The sequence below is a fragment of the Gavia stellata genome, chromosome 20 (assembly GCF_030936135.1).
Source record: "Gavia stellata isolate bGavSte3 chromosome 20, bGavSte3.hap2, whole genome shotgun sequence".
Taxonomy (NCBI): domain Eukaryota; kingdom Metazoa; phylum Chordata; class Aves; order Gaviiformes; family Gaviidae; genus Gavia; species Gavia stellata.
This window is the reverse complement of record NC_082613.1, coordinates 1,113,205-1,134,458: the sequence shown is the minus strand read 5'-3', so window position 1 is coordinate 1,134,458 and position 21,254 is coordinate 1,113,205. Positions and strand designations below refer to the sequence as shown.

Sequence of the window (21,254 nt, the reverse complement as noted above, 5' to 3'; positions counted from 1 at the left end):
AAGTTGTTCTTGAGTTGCGTTTGTCTTGTTGGTAAAGTACTGCATTTTTATATTGTTCTACCAACACCTAAACTGGTAAACGGTTAGCTGAAATAAAAACCTCAGAGAAGATATCTTTCACCGAATTCAGCTGCCTGAGAAACTCTTCTTAAAATAGCATCAAACCCTCAAGCTCTTTCTCACTCCATGATTGCTTCAGAGGGAGGAACTTCCTGCCTGCACATCAACACGAGTGCCAGTTGTGGGCAGGATGTGCAACTACGAGGGAACTAACCAGCCCCCATTAAGAAAGTGCACCACTGAACGTTATGAATAGCTGAAATAACAATAACTGTAACTACACCATCACTCACAATACCATGAAAGGTTCCCTCAGGATGGAAAATACCAGGAAATGGGACGACTCCAAGAAAATGTGTCACTATGAGGTTTGGAAACGTCCATTAAGAATGGAATTCAGCTTTGTGTGGGCTGAATCTACTCAGGCAGAGCAGAACAATAAAGGACTAGAACTGCTGAGGTGCCACTTTGGTACAACCCAGTGTGATGTGACGGCTGCTCCTACCCCTCAGGGTGCAGGAGTCCTGTGGTTCAAAGCAGTCTCGCTTTGTAGGTGTCTAAGACCATCAATATTTCACCTCTGTATGAGATATGTGCTGGAAAAGAGAAATGTTCTCTACCTCCTGCTTCAGAGCTGTGCACACATTCCGGGAGCCTCTGCCACTTTCGCCAGGTAGTTGCTTCTTGCCCTCTGAACAAGCTCAGCCATCCGTGCCAGTTTCAAAGCTACCTGCAAGAAGACAGAGTTTGAATTTTGCTGTCTTTAATAGTAAGGCGCATAAACTATCTATCACCTTCAGAGCAGAAACCCAAATACAAATGAGTTAAGACATGATAATTTTTGTAATTAATTATTGTCAAATTTCATCAACTTCCCTTTAAAATTGTAAGGGTCTAGCAAGAAAAAGGACTCTACCTATTTGGGTCTGTTTCTAAGTCTAAATGTATGTCCTAGGACACTCTGACAGCTGTGGAATAAGAAAGAAAAAACAAGAGGAGGGTCTGGCATAGTATAAGTGAAACACAGTAGCTGTGGAAGGTCAACAACATAGTTCATGCTTAACTAGAAAACTCTCTGTGTGATCTAGATATTTACATTTTAAAAATTCAATTAGTTTTCTTAGTAACATTTCCCCAAAGGTTTCCAATGTGCTCCCTGTTCACTGTAACTCTGTAGCCACCAGACAGAAAGAGTCACCTCTCTGGAAAGACTTCACCTCACTTGTTCAGAGAACATCTTGCACGTCATGGTGTTTGTACCAGCACTGGGAAACCTGGGTATCTTAGAAAGCTTTGTACTAGTCCTGGAAAAACATGTCTAGCCTATGCAGCTCCAGAAATCTCAGATAAGTCAGTTACAGAAAACCCCCATCACCAGATGAATCTTCCTCTGCTTCAGTTCTACAGAGATTAAGAGGTTGGCGGGGTGAACACAGAGCTGGAAAAAAATATGACCCACCTGAGAGCTGGATTCCCACTGGCTGTCAACTTATATGAAATATTTCCTTACTACAGTCATCAGGTTTGTGCAAATTCAAGCTAGAAGAGCTCATATAAGCCGACGGACTGCATGCTACCTATGAGATCCCAGCCATTTGTCATGGCACAGAAAACAATGAGGTGTCTGAGTTGGTACATAGTACAAAAAAGCTCTTGGGCTTTACAGAAAGTCCCTGGGACAGAGTCCGCCACCTGCTTTGACAGTTTGTGCCAGTGTTTAATCCTTCTCAAAGGATGGTTCAATGATACAGCATTTCGGCACAGTTTCTGCCCCTCGAAGTCACACCCGTGACACAGAGCACCATTCCTTGGCTGTGCAGGGAAAACCTTGTGACCTAGGCTGGGAACCAGATCAGGGAACTGCCCAGGTTAAAAATAATCAGGAAAAACAAAACCCGAGCCCGGATGAATTCTCTGACCAGACCAACAGCAAAGCTGTGCTGATCTGGCCGGAGCGGGTATGCAGCAGCAGTGGGAGGCAGGGACACGGGGCCTGGCAGGCTGCCTGACCAGCCCCTGGATTGTGGAGCTGCGGTTTCTCTTTTCTAAAGGGCACCTCTTTTGTCTGATTTGTATTTGACTGTCCTGGGCTTCTACCTGCTGAGTCCTGCGGTGCCTTTGCTAAGGAGCTGCTCCAGTACTGTCACTTTTCTTCCTGCGGGGACAGAGAAGTTGGCCCAGGGACTCCTGCGTCCCCTCAGTCCTCACCACCCGCTTCTGCACTGCGCTGGCCTGGCTGTTTCACAGCTGCACGCTGGTGTGGCTGGAGGAACTTACCCAGCTGAAAAGTAACTTCTTTTTAACTTTTTCTTCCCCCAGCCATATCACTCCCCCACTCAGGTTTGCTAAGCTATTTTAAGTTGTTAAAGCTTAAACTTGCTCAAGCGGAAGGTACCAGCTACGTGGCAGAAAGCAGAGGCCAGAATCCACGGTGGGCACTCAGCCTCTGCCCGGCGTCGTGCCGCAAACCCAGCTTCCGCAGCGATCCCAGCTGCGGCGTCAGGCCTGGCAGTGGCCCGGCCGGGGCACAAGTGCCCTCCTGCATTTATTGACCTTCCTACACGATGACCAGTGACAATAACACCTTAAACTGCTGCAGCAACATCCCTCGGAGCAGGTCTTTCAAAGCCCACACACAGACTAAAAAAATCACCCCCTACTTTTCTTTTTATGGTGTTCTAATCAAGTCCAGCTCCGACCCCCAACTGCAAGGCTCTGCTTCCAGACCTCAGATCACTTTGTGACTTTTCTACATCCTCTGCCATTTTCCAGTATCTTTTTTTTTTTTTAATTATAAGGGGAAAAACGAGTGGATACCAGACCTAGATACAGTACTTCAGTACCAGCCTTGCCAATGCCATATCTGGATGTAAAAATCACTCTCCTACTTCCTTACACATCTTGCATTGACCCCTTTTTTTACAGTTTTCCTACAGTCACACACACCAACTCACGTGTCATTATGATTCCCTGATTTCCCCTATGAAAACGATTATTTTCTTGCAGGGAGTGACTTCGGCCATTTCTAGATATGTAGGTTTTTACATCCAAACAGGCTCATTTTTCTAGTTGAGCTGCTCAAGCCTCAGTATCAGTTTCTCCCACTGCATCACTTACGGATTTTGGGAAAACTTCGTGTAAAGTTTGCATTTACTTTTAAAGCCCAGGGAACAGCTGCTGCACCTTTCCCATAGGATGTAACCAGACACACCACTCCCAAAGGATGATTTTCCCATCTGAAAAACATCCTTTCCACCCTCCACTTCCCTGACGTGACAACAGACGGGATTTTAAAAGCCGAAACCCCTTCCCTGCACCCCCGGGAAAGCCCCAAACGCCAACATGGCTCCGGGCCGATGTATTTATGCTACAAAAAACCGCTTTTTTCACCCACCCAGCCCCAAAGTGGCTGCAAAGCCCCCAGGGCAGAGTGCGGCCGTGCGGTTTGCACCGGCAGTGAAACGGGAGCCCCCCCTGCCCCGCGGAAGGGTCCGTGGATACGGCCGGACCGGTGCCAGGGGGAGCACACGTGCCGCCCCCCCCGTTACCATGGCGCAGCCCCGAGGGGAGGGAGGGGGAGAGGCGGGCCCGGCCTACGCCCCCCCCCCCCCCCTCCTCCGCCTCACACGCCCCCCTCTCCCCTGAGGGGACCCCGCCGCCGAGGGGAGGGGGCCGCCGTGACGCCGCCCCTCGCCTCCCTTCCTCCGGTGCCGCCCCCCTTTCTCCCCCGCCCCGCACTCACCCCGTTCCCCCGGGCCCCGCCAGGCGCGGCTCCGGCCCAGGCCCCGGCGGCCCCATTGTGCGGGGCATTGTGGGAGTGACGTCGCTCTCCCGCTTCCGCCTCGATGGTGGCCGCTTCCCGCTAGAGAGGCCGTTCCGGCGGGCCCCGGGGCATGCCGGGACGGGGCCGCCTCTCGTTGACCTCCGCCGAGCTGCCATGGCGGCGCCGCCGGTCGTTGTCCTCCTCCTCCTCTTGCTGCTGGCGGTGATGGCGGCGGGAGGCGGCGCGGGGCCCGCCTGGGACGCGGCCGGTTACCTGCTCTACTGTCCCTGCATGGGTGAGGCCCTCCCGCCGCGGCGGGCCCGGCGCGGCGCCCCCGGTGGAGGCCCCGGTGGAGGCCCCGGCTGAGCCCCGCTCTCGCCCCTCTTGCAGGCCGGTTCGGGAACCAGGCCGAGCACTTCCTGGGAGCCCTGGCCTTCGCCCGCGCCCTCAACCGGACCCTGGCCGTGCCGCCGTGGATCGAGTACCGCCACCACCGCCCGCCCTACACCAACGTGAGTCCCCGGAGGCCGCGCGGGGAGGGGGCGGCGGGCTGGGCTGTGGCCTCTCCCCGGGGGGTGAGGTGCGGGCCCCGGGGGGCGGCTTCGCGCCCCGGGGCTCTGTGTGCCGCCGGCCCGCGAGTGAGGCGGGCCCTGTCCTCCCCAGCTGCACGTCCCCTACGCGGAGCACTTCAGGCTGGAGCCGCTGCGGCGGTACCACCGCGTTGTCAGCCTGGAGGACTTCATGGAGAAGCTGGCGCCCCTTCACTGGCCCCCCGGCAAGCGAGTGGCTTACTGCTTCGAAGCGGCAGCTCAGAGGAGTGCTGACAAAAGCACTTGTCCCATGAAGGTGAGTTCCCCCTGCGTCCCCGCGGGCACAGTTTAATCCTGCTGTTCCAAAGGGAATGGCTGACACATTCAGGTCGCCATTGATTTGCAAACTTAGGAGTTACCCACTGCAAATCCATCCTTTCACTGCTTATCGGGCAGCTTGCTGCGCCTTCATGCTGTTCTTTGTCAGCAAATGCTTGGGGTTCAGGAAGGTGGTTTGTGAAAGCAGGTTTTATCACTTCAGGCTTGCCCGAGACCACAGGGAGAACAGATCTGTAACAGCAAAGCTCGTCTCCTGCTGGTCTCTGCCCGTTTCCCACTGTGGTACCATTGTCCAGCTGGTTGTAAAGCAACCTCTTCTAAATACAAGTTTGAGAGCTGTGGTGTTCTCCTTCTAAGACAGCCTTTGCAGTTAATTTTCTTTAATGTGCTTCACCCTCTCCTTCCTGTGGGGCTGATGTCTGATGAACAGGCTGTTGTATTCAGTCTGCTTTCCTCCTGTAACAGAAAAACTCTTCAGCTCTGCACCTCAGGATTTTGCTAGGTCTGCCTTTCAGGCTCTGCACGTGCGCTGAGTGAACACTTGTTTTTTCCTTTGCAGGATGGAAATCCATTTGGTCCCTTCTGGGATCAGTTCCAAGTGAATTTTGATAAGTCTGAGCTCTTCAAGGGGATCTCCTTCAGTTCCGCTTACAAGGACCACTGGATCCAAAGGTAGCGAGAAGGTGGAAAAGTGCTGGCATGCCACTGTAGAATAGCTCACAGAAACAGTTGTGCTAGTCACTGTGTCAAGCCTTTGCGTTTTGGAGGAGAGGTTGAAGTGGTTAGTTAGCAATATAATTAAAAATCTTAATGCTTTTTTCATTAAATATTTGCTCAGCACAATCTTCCTGTGGGTAGTATTAGGTGTCAGCTCTGTTAGGCTGATTGATTTCTGAGCCAGCTAATATTTAGTAGCAATATTTATTGACTACATGTAATTATTCTTCAAAAAGAATTTGCTTCTCAGTTGCTGATTGTGAATTTTATTTTGCTGGTTACCTCGTGTTTCCAGAGCCACTTTAGTCGTATCAGTAGGTTTGGGTGACAGAATTGCTCTAGTCTGGGGTGAAAACCTAAGTTGTCATTCCTTGGTAGCTCATCGCTGTGCATATGAGATTCTTACCTTTTGTCTGTCAAATGATACTAATTCATGGGTTACCAGGTCTGAGGTAAAACGCAGCACCTGAGTTTTGCTTCAACGTTCTGTTTATGTTGCACAAGGGTTAGGATTCGTCTGGGGTAAATTCGGAGCAATAGATGCTGCATATTTCAGGGTGTTCATAGTTTCCATTCTAACCTTCATGAAATTCATGCACAGTAGTCTTTGTGCAAGGTGATGCATGCAAGGTTATGCCATGTTTCGGTCTGCTGGGGTTTTTTCCATAGGTTTTCACCATCTGAGCACCCTGTACTTGCCTTACCTGGAGCTCCAGCCCAGTTTCCAGTCTTAGAGGAGCACCGACCCCTCCAGAAGTATATGGTGTGGTCTGATGAAATGGTGAAGAAAGGAGAGGCCTATATTCACTCTCTGCTGGTCAGGCCCTACGTGGGAATTCACCTGAGGATCGGCTCAGACTGGGTACGGTTCCTGTGTGAGGCTGGTCGCTGGAGCCCATGCAGTTGCTGTAGGCTGGTGGCTAAGGCTCTGTGGAAGAAGCTGCCCGAAGAGGAGCTGTGCTTCTGCGCTGGCAGCCCGAGCCCTGCTGGCATGCAGTAGCTCACTGTGTGTTAGCAACACCATTGGGATTCCTCTTTCGAACAGGCTGTAGTGCTGCTGGGGAGATGGGGGACGTGGCAGTGTTTTCTCATACTGTTGCCATTCAAACAGGATATTTTCTTTTTTCTTCTTCCAATAGAAAAATGCTTGCAATATGTTAAAGGACGGGACGGCCGGGCCGCACTTCATGGCTTCACCGCAGTGCGTGGGCTACGACCGAAGCTCTGCGGTCCCTCTTACCATGGACATGTGCCTGCCAGACCTCAAAGAGATCAAGCGTGCTCTCAAGCTCTGGGTGAAAAAGACAGAAGCTAAATCTGTTTATATCGCCACTGATTCTGAGCCCTACACGACGGAAATACAGCAGTTCTTCCAAGGAAAGGTAAGTCTTTCAGAAACCTGTTCTGGCAGGAGTGCTTTAATAAAAACCTTCCTTAGATTCTGGCCTGTCGCTGCCACGGACAGCAGGCAGGCAGCTGTGTAATGTGATATTCACAGCCAAATATCTGAATCTCAGAGTGAATTTTGCTCATAGCAATAAAAATTATACTGTGAAACTCTTCCTTTCCTAGAGGTTGAAGAGCATTATCCTGCATGGTAGTAAATTTCTGCTTGAAAAAGACTTCAATTAAATAAACCTAAGTGATTTTCAAAAATGTCCTGACATTTATCTATTCATAAATGAGTTATAGGGCAACTTAAGACAGAATCCATTCTCTTTTTGTTGTATATTCCCATTTCTAATATTATGCCAAGGCATTTGGATTGTGATAATAGATGAGCGCATTAATTTGCTTTCCTTGTTTCCCTGCAGATCAAGGTGGTTAGCTTGCAGCCAGAAGTGCCTCAGATTGATTTGTATGTTCTTGGCCAGTCCGATCATTTTATCGGGAACTGTGTCTCTTCATTTACTGCCTTTGTGAAAAGAGAGCGCGACGTGCATGGAAAACCCTCTTCATTTTTTGGCATGGACCACCCACCAAGATTACGGGATGAATTCTGACCAAAAGAGGAACAGGCCCCTTAATTCTCGGGGCTCTGAGCTTGGTTCCCTGCCGAGGGACCGCTTGGTGCTAACAGCGTTCTCCTGCCTGTGGAGCATGCTGCCAGGCTGCGCAGACCTGCGTCAGCCCAGTGATACTCCTCACTGTCGCTTCCAGACTGTTTTGTCCGACTTCTCTTGTATTTCCAGCGTGAGGTCAGACAGAAAAGAAATTTCAAATCATGTAGTTTATAGGAAACTATAAACTATATATAGTTTGTAAGATGTAGTTTATATAGCTCTCCAGTCTCGCTGTCTGGGGTTTGCCAGCAATCATGATGAAGCAGCTGCTCAGATTCCTCTTCTCCATTTTTTTTTTCCGTTAAATCTTAAATTTTACCTAGAGGTGTTGTGAAGCTTCTTGGCCAAAACTGACCGTAAGTTCTTTTTAAGTGCAAAGTATTGTCAGAAATACCATTGTCCCTGGAAACAAGTGCAAGATAAAGCTCAGGACTGGAAATCAGCTCTGGGTTTTATCGAGTACCTCTGTTGCCTTACGAGACCCATGTCACCTCAGTGCCTCGGTTTCCATTCCCCTGTCAAAAGAGATCCCACACCCGCTTCGCAATGGTGCTGTGGGGCGCCTGGATCTCTTCAGCGGTGCTAGAGAAGCGCAGCGGGGGCGTGTTTTAATGTGGCAGTCACCTCTCCAGCTCATCTTCGTACGGAACTGGGGAGAAGGTGTTTGCAGGGAGGCAGGCCGGAGATCTTTCATAGCCAGTCGAGAGTTGGAGATTTAGGGCTCGTAGCTTTGTAGCTGTTGATGTCAGGTAGATGTCTGTGGTGGGAATGAAACTGCTTCTGAGCTAAGAGTTTTAAAGTAGCCGTAGTGGAGTTAGTGTACGTCTTACCTAGGTCTCTGTTAATGGTTTCTGTGTTCTTGTTTGATTTTGTACTTTGTAAAACAACCCCTCTGACAACAGAACTCCTGTCTGGGGGGGTGGTTCCCAGCAAGGATAATTGTGGGAAGTGTTCGCTGATGATGAAGCAGAAGCCCAAAACCCCTTCGTTTGACCCAGTATAGTTTAGTGCTGGGAACACCAATAATCCCGCTGTGGTGAGTCTCAACGTGACCAATGCCTGTGGGTACTCCTGTGGCTTTAATTTTATGGTTTTTGGCCAAAGACTGAGTACAGAACTTTCTGTTCCTTTTTTAAAATGCTGCTTAGGTGAAGCTGTGGTACCAGGGCTGGCTGCCTCTAGTGCATTACTACGGTCTAAACAATGCCGTCTCAGAGCGTTTATGGGGGTTCAACTCCAAATGTCTTGTGGGATTTTTGGTGGTGGGTTTTTTCCTCCTTGGAAACGTTCCTGAGCTTTGAAGGAGTTTGAAGGCTCAAGGGAGTGAGCAGAAGAGGGCTAAATGCGAAGGTACCCCCAGAATCAGGGTGGCAAAGGCTCGTCTCGTGTTTCCTCAGCGCTGGCTTCCAGAAATTTGTGGGATTTGGTAGTTTCGGGGCCTCTGGCCGCATCCCGGTGTGGGCAGGGGAGGCCGGGTGGCTGGACACCTGCACACTGCTCTGTATTTCGCTCAGCTGTCTTGCATGGTGCTGTCGGGGCTGCCTTGCCTCACTGCAGCGCGAGGGCAGCCGTTCCCCGTACTCTTGGGAAGACTGCCTGCTAAGAGAGAATGCTTGGTTGGGTTTTTTTTTTAAAGAAAAGTATTTTTTGTAATAATAAACACTTGATTTTGTATTCACTCGTATGGCACCGAAATTCCTTCCTCCGTTGCTGTCTTCCCGGCCGAGCGTCCCCTGAAGCGGGCCCCTTCCCGGCCCTCCGCCCGGCCCGGCCCGGCTGCGGCCGAGCAGCAGCGCAGCGCTCCCCGCTGGGGCGACAACCGGGGCTCGTGGGGTTTGGGGAGCGCGAGGTGCAGCCGGGCCGGGGCCGGCGCTGCCCTCAGGCCTCGCGGTGCCGCCTGGGGCGGGGGGCGGCGGCCCCTTTGTCCCGGCTCCATCCGGGCCCCGCCGGCGCCGGTCGCTACGGAAGTGCGGGCGTGGGGGCGGGCGCGCGCGTTGCTAAGGAAGTGCGTCAGAGGCGGGGGGCGGGCCCCCCGCCGCTTCCGGTGCAACGGGAGGAGGCGGCCGCGCGGCTCCATGGTGACGGCGCAGGTGAGTCCGGGCCGGCCCGCGTGTGCGTGGGCCCCGCCACCCGCGCCTGTGGGCCGGGGGCCCGCCCCGAGGAGCCGCCGAGGCCCGGGGCGCTCGCCCGAGGGCGGGCCCGCCTTCGCCGGTGTGGCGCGGGTGTGACAGCCCGGGGCACCCGCTGTGGCCGCCCCCGTTTGCACGCGTGGGCACGGCCTCGCCTGGGGGGGTGTCGGCCGGGGCGGGGAGCGAGGCAGGGGCGGGCCCTGCCCGCTGCCAGGCTGCCCGTGGCGAGGCCGCGGGCGGGTGGCCCCGTTTGGACCGGCGGCCCCGTGCAGGCGGGCGGCCCCCCGTCGCCGCTCCCGCCTCGGGCACGGCCCGCTGCCCGCGTCCCTCGAGCTGGGGGTCCGGGGTGCCCCCGGGACCGCTCCCCTGCTGCGCCCGGGGTCGCAGCTGCGAGGGCGGCGGGTGACGGTCGGGTGAACCCGTCACCCGAAACGAGCTCGGGGTCCCGGCTGGAGCGGGGGTCCCGCAGCCGCCGCCTCCCCGGGGGAGGGGGACACCCGCGGGGCCCCGTGCTGAAGCAGGCGGCGGTGACCGCAGTACGTGCAGTCGGGGCGGCGGCGGGGATGTCCCGCGGGGTCGGCGGTGCCTTCGGCGGGGAGGCGAGAGGAGAGCAGGAGCGGAAGCGGCGGTTGGCCCGAGGAGGAGTAGAAGGGCGGGACGAAGGCAGGGCGTTATGAACCCACAAGTGTTGGAAAGATCTCAACTGCAGGAAAGCGATGGCATTTTTTAAGTGGTACCTGGGGATGTGCAGAGAGACGCGAGGGACGGGTTTAGGCAGCGTGACAAGAAAACCTTCCTGAGATCTTTAAACTTAAGCCAGGAAGCGGAGAGGCCTCAGGCCTTCGGCCGGCCTGAGGCAGGCGGGTAAGTGGTATGTGCCCGGTAGGAGCGTAGCGTTCCTCGGGCACGGCCGCCCGAGCTCTCAGGTCCTGACTCCTGAAAGTTTCTGAGGAGAAGTGGTTACTTTAGCTTACGTTCAGGTTGTGGCATCGCTTGTTTTTTCAGGCACAACCTTACGTTAACCAAAATAAACGAAAATACTTTCATTTCTGCCCACTCTCCCCTCTTGGTCATCTGGAGCACATCTTCAAACGCATTCATCTCAACCCGGACCTTGACTCTTAGGACCTGGCCCAGGTCGCTTTAGGCTGATCTAATTTCCTGAACGAAGCCCCCTCCCCGTAGCAGGAGAGCGGGTGGCACGGTGGCCTTCCCAGCTCTTCTGGCCATCCCTCTCCGGCTGCTCCGGGCAGCTCAGACGTTGCCGTGGAGTTTCTGGGGAATACAAACACTGCCAACTATCTGGCTGGATTTTTCAGTTACACACTTGGGTAAGTCTGTGAAGGAACACCATTTGTTATGCTTCCAGTAAACTTCACAGCAGTAGCTAAAATAATTGGAGATGATTCGTGATAGGTTGTTATGAAAATAGCCCAAATCAGGGGTAGAACAAGTTATTTGTGACTATAAAAAGAGACTTGCAATTGAAGGGGAAAGGTGTCAAAAGATTATTAAGCTCACGTTGATGAGATATACCCAGAGGAACAGCAAATATGCAATGTAATTTTTGTTCACTGTATACCTCTGCCAAAGCTGTCGCAGAGGGAACATGCTGGATATTTCACTTCTAATTTCCTGTTGAGCGTGTGGATGGCAATGTACACTCTTGTAAAAAAAGTAGTCTGTGTGAAGATTAACTTAATTCTGATCATTTAATGTTAGTCGCAGTTGCTTATAAAGGCAGCACTTCTCATCAAAATAGTATTTTGGGTATTAATTACATAAAATAAGTCAAGGCTGCTTTTCAGAATTCATGCCTAATTTGAGTATTTGCCAATGTGACCATTCACTGTAATAATGCAGATAAGCGAAGCATCGGTTGTTATGTGAGCGTGTCCGAAAAAAATTGACTTTTGTGAACTTGAACAATAGGAAAATCTCAGGAAGGTATGGAAGGAGAGGCTTGTATTTGTATATACAACTACTCATGATGAGTAGACGAGGAGTTGCTTTTTGTGATTTTGCAAGACGTGTCCCCATTTCAGGTATTCTTTCTCTGTTGGTATTCTAGAATACATGTTCCTTGTGGGCCAGACAGTAAGGTGGTCTTTATTTGGAGTTATCAGTTAGGAGGGAAATGTTTTTACTCAGTAGCAATCCAAAATTCCTGTAGTAGTTTGAATTCACTGTGCAGGTTGTAAAGCGCTGCTTCTGGATGATTGTCCAGTGTGGTGAATTCAGTGCACGATCCTCATCTTCCTCCTGGTAGCTACCATGCGCTTTCAGGGGAATAGTGAGGAGCAAGGAGTTTCCCCTCACAAAACCAAGGAAGTTCCGAAGGCCATATTGAGGTTTCCGTACAATACTTAAACTTGTTTATTTGTTGCTCTTGTGTTATTCTTTGTAGCGCAGATTGACAGCCTGGATTTTGGGCTAGAAATGTTCTGCTTCCTTTCTCAGTCCTCTAGCTCTGCTCCTGAAGTTCTCTGTCGCCTTGTTTGAGAGGCTCTCCTGGGACATGTGATTATGGAGTAAAAAACAATGAGACGAAATCCGTGGGTTGCTGCAGATCCAGCTGGTGGTGGAACAGCGAGAACGTCCTGAGGAGGCCAGACTGAATGCGTGCCAGCGCTACCTGGGGTTTCCAGCCTGTGTTAGTTTTACATTTAGTTCCAGTTGGCAGAAGGATCTTAGAACTCTTCCTGAAAGATATTTTGGGGAAAAAAAAGCTTATTAGAAATCACACGGCATTCCACAAGCTGTGCCGTTTAGATCTTCTGTGTAAGGCAGTCGCTTTAGCGATAACCATCTTTTTGTTCTAAGTGGCATCTCGTTGTGCTAATGACTGGGGGGTGCAGCAGTGTGTTTCCTCCTCTCCACCCAGAGTCACGAAGGACTGGGATTATGCAACGTGAGTTTAGATTGATGCTGAACCTTGTAAACCTGATTCAGCTGGAACACGAGAGCAGGAGCAAGGAGTGTGTTTTGGTAGGTTAGCGTGCTTGGGCAGAGCTGGCTTTTATGGGAAATTCCGATAAAAGTATATTGCCAAAAGAAAAAATAATAGCAGAGGTCTGTGTGAACGGTTGTGCTTGAAATATATAAAGCAAGTACGGTTGTCTTCAGTTTCCCCATAAAAACAGTTGCGCGAGTTCTAGCTGAGGAGGACGCTGATGTTAGTTTGCAGGATCCTTTCACGGAGGGCAATCACATTACAGAAAGAGGAGGGCAGGCTCGAAGGACTGAGTGCTTTATGAAATTTTTGTAAGAATTGATATGAAAGGAGCTTAAACTCACCTTCAAGAGCCTGAGAAGGGCAAATCCTGGCAGGTGTCCACTTCACACCCTGATGTCCTCTGGTTGCTTGAGCATTAGACGAGGCATAATGTAGATTACTCCGCCTTGATAGCTTTCCCTTCCGCTCCCTGCCGAACGCGAGCGGGGAATGCTGCTCTCTGTTTCAAGTGTGCTGACGATACTTGTGCAAAAAACGCAAATGCAGAATCAACATTGACCAGGGCATTTGGAAAAGGAACAGAAAGACGCGGAGTTCTGGGGCCGCGAGCATGCCGAGAGCGTCCGTCCAGCGTCGGGGGGAGCGGCTGTGCTTTGCCCGGCTGCCCCCCAGGGTGAGCGCAGGACCAGAAGTGACTTTGAATGCTGGGGTGTGAAGGGCCTGAATTTACAGGGCTGCAGCAGTGCCCTCCGTGCGGGCACGGCACAGGCATCCTACGGCAGCACGCGCCCTCGCCTCGCTGCAGTTAGGTGGTGGAAATATTCCTCTGCATTGCACGCTGATTTCAGAGCCCACCTCACTGGGGTAATTCACTCCCCTTACTGGGTTGGTTTACCATATTTGCATTGGAAGACTGTGCTATGTTTGGCTGCTTTAATGATTTCCTTTGTAGTGAGCTAGATTGCAAGACCGGGTGAAAACTTCCGTGTAACAATTATTTTCACTTGATTCTTAACAAAAAGGAAAGGTAACATCAGTTTTCCCAAGTGCGAAAATGCAGACTATCCAGGGGATGCGATGCCTGGAAATGGACAAACTATTTAGTGATTTTATATTGAATCCTCGCAGCTGCTGCAGCCCAATTGAAGATCTATTATTCTGTAAGCAGGCTTCTAGAAAGTGACTTCAAAAGTGTAACGCACAAGAGGAAAAAAGCATTTCGGCGGCATTCCAGGGAGCTGCTGTCATTTAAGAAAACCCAGGCATAGGTTTTAAACATTCTGTGGCAGGATGGTCCTGATGACACATCAGGTCACATATGAAGGGACTGTAATATAAATGTCTCAAAAATATGAGCAGTTTTTGTCAATACATAGGAAGCGTTAGAAGAGGCAACTCTGAAAATACTGTATTTATAATTTACAATGTCCCTTGAATTTTGGTAGGTAGGTGAAGCACTTAATCAAAGCACCTGACCGATTCCCTTTCAAGAGCCTGAGCAATATGGAGAGAGCAAGCCTGTACTGGATTTTCAAAGTATGAGATTTAAAACAAAAAGCCTGACTGCAAAGGGAATCAATGGCAAAGTATTATATTATTTTTATAAATAGTTTAAAAAGCATTATGATTAATTTTAAGGGTCAAGAAAAGGATCTCTACCAACTCTAAAGATGTGATTTGATGAAGATTTTTTTGCAGCAGAGCTTGTAGAAATGATACGGTTTGATGGACAGGCTTTGGTAAAATAACACCGTCTCACTTCAGGCCTTTGTAAAGTTTTCATGTTGTACATTATTTTTATTCTTCAAAATCCCTCGCAACTTAATGAATCCAAAATGCTGCTTGAATAGATGAGTCGAATTTTTGGCTTTGTGAAGAATTGTCACCTGTGGAAAACTGCCTTCACATATTCCTCCTTTGTTTCTGTTTTAGGTTTCTAGCACGGGATCATCCATCGATCAGATCACAGCAGCCACAGACCTGCTGTCATGTCTAAGCTAAAGAGCTCTGAGTCTGTTAGGGTGGTGGTACGATGCCGGCCCATGAATAGCAAAGAGAAGACAGCTTCGTATGAGAAAGTTGTTAATGTGGATGTCAAGTTAGGGCAGGTCTCAGTGAAGAATCCGCGGGGAACATCTCATGAACTGCCTAAAACTTTCACCTTTGATGCTGTGTATGACTGGAATTCCAAACAGGTTGAACTCTACGATGAGACCTTCAGACCTCTCGTGGACTCTGTTCTGCAAGGGTTTAATGGGACAATCTTTGCCTATGGGCAGACTGGGACAGGGAAAACATACACGATGGAAGGGGTGCGTGGTGATCCTGAAAAAAGAGGGGTCATCCCCAATTCATTCGATCACATCTTCACCCACATCTCTAGATCTCAAAATCAGCAATACCTAGTTAGAGCTTCTTATCTGGAAATATACCAAGAAGAAATCAGAGACTTGTTATCAAAGGATCAGTCCAAGCGGCTGGAGTTAAAGGAGAGACCAGACACAGGCGTTTATGTTAAGGATTTGTCCTCCTTTGTCACGAAAAGCGTCAAAGAGATAGAGCACGTCATGAATGTGGGAAACCAGAATCGCTCCGTTGGTGCCACCAACATGAATGAACACAGCTCTCGATCTCATGCCATTTTTGTGATCACTATCGAGTGCAGCGAGTTAGGACTTGATGGAGAGAATCACATCCGTGTTGGGAAACTCAACCTGGTAGACCTTGCAGGCAGCGAGCGGCAAGCTAAGACTGGAGCACAGGGGGAAAGGTTAAAGGAAGCTACTAAAATCAATCTCTCTCTCTCAGCTTTGGGCAACGTTATCTCTGCCCTAGTAGATGGCAAAAGCACACACATTCCATACCGGGACTCAAAGCTGACTAGGTTACTTCAAGACTCATTAGGTGGCAATGCCAAAACTGTCATGGTGGCCAATATAGGCCCTGCCTCTTACAACGTAGAGGAGACACTGACAACGCTGAGATATGCCAATCGTGCCAAAAACATCAAGAACAAGCCACGAGTGAATGAGGATCCTAAGGATGCTCTGCTACGAGAATTCCAGGAAGAGATTGCTCGACTCAAGGCACAGTTGGAAAAACGGTCTATTGGCAAAAGAAAGAGGAGGGAAAGGAGGAGAGATGGTGGGGAAGAGGAGGAGGACACTGAAGAGGGTGAGGATGAAGGAGATGACAAAGATGACTATTGGAGGGAGCAACAAGAAAAGCTGGAGATTGAGAAGAAAGCTATAGTTGAGGATCACAGCTTGGTAGCGGAAGAAAAGATGAGGCTGCTGAAAGAGAAGGAGAAGAAAATGGAGGACCTGAGGCGAGAGAAGGAAGCAACAGAAATGTTGAGTGCTAAAATCAAGGTCGGATTCTTCCTTGTCATGCTTTTTGAAAGCAATTTATTTAGGCTTTGGGGAGAATAGAGGGTTTCCCAATTTGGAAAGGTATTTCACAAGAAGTTTCTAGGATAGTGATTTGTGTTTACATTGGAAGATTTTGAAATAAACTATTTCTAGACAGAAGTTGAAATTTCCACCATTAATTACATATTTGAATATTCATGAGTTGTTGCATTGTTCTTATGTGCCGATCTTGTAGGATCTTAGGCAATCAGCACAATAAAATGGGATGGCATCTTTTCACAGGTTTCATTCTGTCACAGGTCATTAACAAGTTCTTTACAGGAAAGCATGCATTTTGGTTCTCCGGCTTTGCCACACATTGCAGCAGTGTGTAATTCTAAGCAAGTTACTGTTTCATCAATCCTACAGTTTTATAGGAATTTTAAGAAATAGTAATTCTTGTGGCAGCTGACTTGAAAGAGGACGTTAAATAAGGGAGCTGTCCTAAAGAAGTTTCATCCATACGAGAGAAAGCTATGTTCTGTGGAAAAGACCGATTCGGTGGTCACTGGGAGAAACTTCTGACCTTGCTTTTTCCTTCCAGGCAATGGAAAGCAAGCTTCTGGTGGGAGGGAAAAATATTGTGGATCACACAAACGAACAGCAGAAAATCCTGGAACAGAAACGTCAGGAAATTGCAGAACAGGTACAGGGAAGAGCATTTGTTGTTTTGTACAAAAAGCCTAGTGGCAGAACTTCTATAAAACATTGTATCAGGAGACACTGTAAGAAAACTTTCCCAGGGTTAACCCTAAAATTGGTTTAATGGCAATCATTTCTCTCAAAAGAAGGGGGAAGGGCTTGTGTCCTATGTGTCAGTGTATGAAATATGTAAAGAAGGTTTATAATAGTTTCTTCCAGCTTTTCACATTAAAGATTTATGTCCTATCTTGATTGGAGCTGGCTGTAAGTGACGAAATAATTGGAAGACCTCAGAGAGTGACAGTTCAGCCATTAGCTCAAGGGAGGGATGTTTACTATGCGCTAAAAGTTTATTTTCTGTTATGCATTTTCTGTTGGTGATTCTTTAAGGGCAATGACTAGTACAAATTGATGAAAAAGGAAAAAAATAATCTACACATGACATTTGATTCCTTTAATTGAAGCTTGAGCACGTATTCACACTACCTGATTTTAGTAGCAAAATAAGGGCAAAGCAGAGTTAATGCTTCTGGTATCTTTAAGGCAAGAGATAGGAAGAACTAGAAGCGAAAGTAAAAGCCCTGGAACCCAGGGAAGTAAAAAAATCCTGAGCATTGGTTTCGTGTATGTCAGCCTGGAGGTGGCAATGTAATTGCGGTCTTTAATATTGTATGTCACCTTCTTTAGAAACGTCGGGAGCGAGAAATCCAGCAACAGATGGAAAGTCGGGACGAGGAAACGCTAGAGCTGAAGGAGACCTATAGTTCTCTTCAGCAAGAGGTGGACATAAAGACCAAAAAACTCAAAAAGGTAAAAAGAAAATGATTCCATGTCTAGTGGGTTAGGAGTAAAATCAGCTTGTGTGTGAAAGTGAAAGGAACATTGGCAAGTTATGACTTTGGCTCCTGTTGTCTGTTCCAGTTATTTTCCAAGCTGCAAGCTGTGAAGGCAGAGATCCATGATCTCCAAGAAGAGCACATCAAGGAGCGCCAGGAACTGGAACAGACCCAGAATGAACTTACCAGGGAACTAAAGCTAAAGTAAGTCCCATCAGTTCATTGCCTGCTATTAAGTGTAACAGAGATGGTTTCTTTGAGTGGGGAGTGGAGGGACTGCATTGCACATGCTTGTGGAACAAGATTTAAGCATGAGGAAACGAAAACATTCCTCCTTTTCCAGGGCTGTATTAAGTCAGTGGGAGAGGAACAGTGGAGAAAGTCATCTGCTAATAACGTTTTTTGTGTATTTTCGATTTTTGTGGTTGCATGTAGGCACCTGATTATTGAAAATTTTATTCCCTTGGAAGAAAAGAATAAGATCATGAACAGATCATTCTTTGATGAAGAGGAAGACCAGTGGAAACTGCATCCCATAACCCGTCTGGAGTGAGTCTGCTTCTGATCTTTTCTTGGGATGGGATTATAGGTCACAGAAAACCCTCCATCTGTCAAGAACAAGGTACCCCAAAAGAGGGATTGAACTGGGGATTTAACCTGGCCCTCTAGAGTTCGTAGCTTCTTGCTGCACAATAAAATAAAAAAATTTATTCCTCTTAGTAGGTTGAATAAAACAGGAATGTACAGGTAGGAGAATTCTTGGAAGATTAGGATTTTCCTTCTAGATGAGCCCAGTAATTATGTGTAAAATATATGTAATAGTGCATTCACCATTAAAATAGCAGTAAATTCCTCTCATATTTCTTTCCTGGTTTAGATAGGAAAGCTCTCAAAAATAATTATTATTATGAGACCTGTGGCTAGATCCTGCCTCTCTACACAGGAAGTTCTCTACAGCAAATTTAGAAAGTTGGGTGCAGCTGAGCGCATCTGCGGTCTATATAGTAAAAATATGTAGAACACACACACGCCCGCCCGCTTTGCGCAGGGAAGGGATGACACAGGATAACTATCTTATTTTCTTGTCTCTGACTGTAGAGAGCTGTTCCTGCAAATGCAGCCTAGGTGCTCTCTTGAAACATATTTCTGTGTGGAATTTGCAGATGTTTTAGCTCATAAACTCCAAGAGCAGTCTTTGGTTTTGGTGTATAATAGACTGAGTAATTATTTTTCTCTAGTAACCAGCAGATGATGAAAAGACCGGTATCTGCTGTAGGGTACAAAAGGCCACTGAGCCAACACGCCAGAACGTCCATGATGATTCGTCCGGAGGCTCGGTACAGGGTAAGCCCAGATGTGGTTACAACCTTCATTGTTCATCCTACTGATCAGGGGAATGTGAATTTCGGAGGATCGTTAGTTCTTCTATGGGATGCAAAATTTTAGTGTCCTGCATACATTTATAAAGTACCTCAGAATAAGGTTCTGGAGGGAAAAGAAACAATTTGTATGAAAACGTGCAGACTTTGATTCTGCTTTTACTGTCTCAGGCAGAGAACATCGTATTACTGGAACTTGACATGCCCAGCCGAACAACGAGAGACTATGAAGGTCCAGCCATTGCTCCCAAAGTTCAGGCGGCTCTAGAAGCAGCCCTGCAGGACGAAGATGAGATACAGGTGGACGCTTCATCCTTTGAGAGCACTTCAAATAAAAAATCAAAACCCAGGTGAGTTGGACTTTTAATAAGCAGACTAACCAAGAGTAGAGGTGCAAGTACAGTTTCTATCTGCCAGCGCTTCTCGTCAGTAAAGTTAAGGCGAGCTTGGCTGTAAAGCAGCAAGAGAGAAAGGAACACAAGAGAAAGCTGAGCCTGATTAGAGAATAAATCCAGTAAAAAAAAATCAGCTTTTAGAAGATTAATTTTGATGAGTAACAGGTGACATTGTTGGGGCTTTTTGTTTATTTTTTCATTTTTACTTCTTCAGGCCTAAAACTGGAAGGAAATCAGGGGGATCCTCTTCAGCAGGCACCCATAGTTCTCAGCTCTACCCACAGTCCCGAGGGCTGGTTCCAAAGTAAAACCAGCAGTTCCTCTCCAGGGCACGAACAGCCTTTGCCTTCTGAGAGCAGAGACAAGTAAAAACCTGCAGAGAGAACTCCCAGCCAGACTCCAGCCCCTTTTCCCTGGAGATGGCCTCTTTGCTGTTTAACTGACTTGTGCCAGTCCAGGTGCACTGAGCCACAGGAAGATACGTGCTTGCAATTCAGCATTTGGCCTCTGTGGGAAACAGATTTTAGTTAGGAAATCAGAAATGCATGAGGTACGTTCAAGTGTATTAGAAGCAATGGGAAGCATGGGGATCACCTCACAGCGTCACCGTCTCTCCTTCTGCACTAGCCCTTTTGCTGCACTGGGCTTTTTTGCTTTTGGGCAATAAGAAGACAGAGTTGAAAGTCATCTCAACAGACCCACCGCTCCAGAGCTCCATAGTGAGAACCAAATGAGGTTAAAGAGCAGAGGATCTGTTCAAACTTGACTAGGTGCATAGTTTTTCCTCTTTCTGCTTGAAAAACTGGCATCAGCGTTTGGGGTTAAGAAGTTGCTCTGAACAGGCAGGATGGCAGCAGTCAGCATGTACTCACCACCAGACAGCTGTGCCTCCCTTTAGAGCTGTAGGACAAAAAAAGGGGTCTTGAAAGCAACTTTGCGCTCTCCAGAAAGGAAGCAATAGAAACTGAAGTCCTTTCCTTGTTTACAGGCATAAGTAAGAGCTTCTCTAAACTGAGCTCCTACAGACCTCACCCCTACCAACAGGAACCACCTTGTCAGAGAATACATCTGCATACCAGTGCCAGCTCCACAGCTTTCTTCCTCTCTCTTGCCTCCATCTTTACCCCTGGCATTTCAAACCAGTGTCCATACGAAGTCTTTAAACTGTGGGGTGCCGTACGGCCATTTTCTCACGTCTCCCACTGTTCATGGGAAATGTAGCATTGGCTCAGAGCTACCTGCCCAGCAGGCTCACGGGGCTGACTCTGCTCTCCCCTGTAAGCTGGGGTAGAGCCCCGTAACGTGGAGCTGCCTTCGAGCGCGCTCTTCTCGTAAGTATGGTCCCTTCCCTTGGTGTCTGAGGAGCTTCATCGTTGGGTACCTTTTGTGCCTCACATGTTCCATGTTAGCAGCTTTCCCTTTGCACCTCCCAGCCCATGCAGAGCCCACTGGGAGTGAAAGCACATGTAACCGAGTCTGGGAGACGGAATCTGGTATTAATTCCAGCGGTTTTACTTTGCAAACAAGGGAGGAAGAACTCCTGCTTTTGATGGTCTCTTTGCAAAGCTGCCCTATGACTAAAGCAGGCTCCTGTGACGCTGCAGGCTCGTGTGGCAGGGTAGAGGGAGGTGGAACTGCCACGTTGAGGACAGAGTAAGGTGTCCCTGTCTAGTGTCTCACAGCTCATTTGTAAGTTTTAGTTCACTGTATATTGAGACTTGGGATGTTACTTTTTCTGGTTGCTGTTGGCTGTCATCCTATGAACGTTTTTACCCGTTTCCTCTCCCTCACTGATGACTTCCTCCAGACAGACATCTGTGAGTGTATGAGGACTTGCCTGGTTTTAGAAATGCTCTGATGTGTGGACTCTGCCTTGTGTGTCCGTTAAGTATCCGCTGAGTGACTTCCCCCAGGCTGGAGAACTTCATTCTGTCTGACCCCCATGAGCAGAAGGAACCGAAAACTCGGCACAGCTCACCTCTGCATCTTGCGGGCACGGTGCCTCGGTGAGCCAGCTGCCCAGGAGGGCCCAGTG

The 21,254-nt window shown here is 48.8% G+C and overlaps 2 protein-coding genes across 2 annotated transcripts; both read left to right on the top strand.

Annotated features, from left to right (window-relative positions):
* The first annotated feature begins 3,402 nt into the window (after positions 1-3,402).
* POFUT1 (protein O-fucosyltransferase 1) lies at positions 3,403-9,088 on the top strand. The gene is made up of 8 exons (XM_059827392.1): positions 3,403-3,503; positions 3,826-4,118; positions 4,214-4,335; positions 4,487-4,669; positions 5,252-5,364; positions 6,079-6,271; positions 6,549-6,791; positions 7,224-9,088. The coding sequence occupies exons 1-8, from the start codon at positions 3,403-3,405 to the stop codon at positions 7,410-7,412; spliced, it is 1,437 nt and encodes a 478-aa protein (XP_059683375.1). The 3' UTR covers positions 7,413-9,088.
* A 450-nt stretch (positions 9,089-9,538) lies between these two features.
* Positions 9,539-19,541, top strand: KIF3B (kinesin family member 3B). Its single transcript, XM_059827032.1, has 9 exons — positions 9,539-9,562; positions 14,490-15,928; positions 16,512-16,613; positions 17,297-17,419; positions 17,531-17,649; positions 17,881-17,994; positions 18,684-18,789; positions 18,996-19,174; positions 19,434-19,541. Exons 2-9 carry the CDS (start codon positions 14,546-14,548, stop codon positions 19,525-19,527), a joined length of 2,220 nt encoding a protein of 739 aa, XP_059683015.1. The 5' UTR covers positions 9,539-9,562; positions 14,490-14,545; the 3' UTR covers positions 19,528-19,541.
* The last annotated feature ends 1,713 nt before the right edge of the window (positions 19,542-21,254 follow it).

Coding starts and splice junctions, on each gene's coding strand:
- POFUT1 (XM_059827392.1), top strand. CDS start 3,403: ATGGCTCCGGGCCGATGTATTTATGCTACAAAAAACCGCTTTTTTCAC. Junction 4,119..4,213: donor GCTCTACTGTCCCTGCATGG/GTGAGGCCCTCC, acceptor CCCCTCTTGCAG/GCCGGTTCGGGAACCAGGCC. Junction 5,365..6,078: donor AAGGACCACTGGATCCAAAG/GTAGCGAGAAGG, acceptor TTTTTTCCATAG/GTTTTCACCATCTGAGCACC.
- KIF3B (XM_059827032.1), top strand. CDS start 14,546: ATGTCTAAGCTAAAGAGCTCTGAGTCTGTTAGGGTGGTGGTACGATGC. Junction 16,614..17,296: donor GTCAGGAAATTGCAGAACAG/GTACAGGGAAGA, acceptor CACCTTCTTTAG/AAACGTCGGGAGCGAGAAAT. Junction 18,790..18,995: donor GTCCGGAGGCTCGGTACAGG/GTAAGCCCAGAT, acceptor TTACTGTCTCAG/GCAGAGAACATCGTATTACT.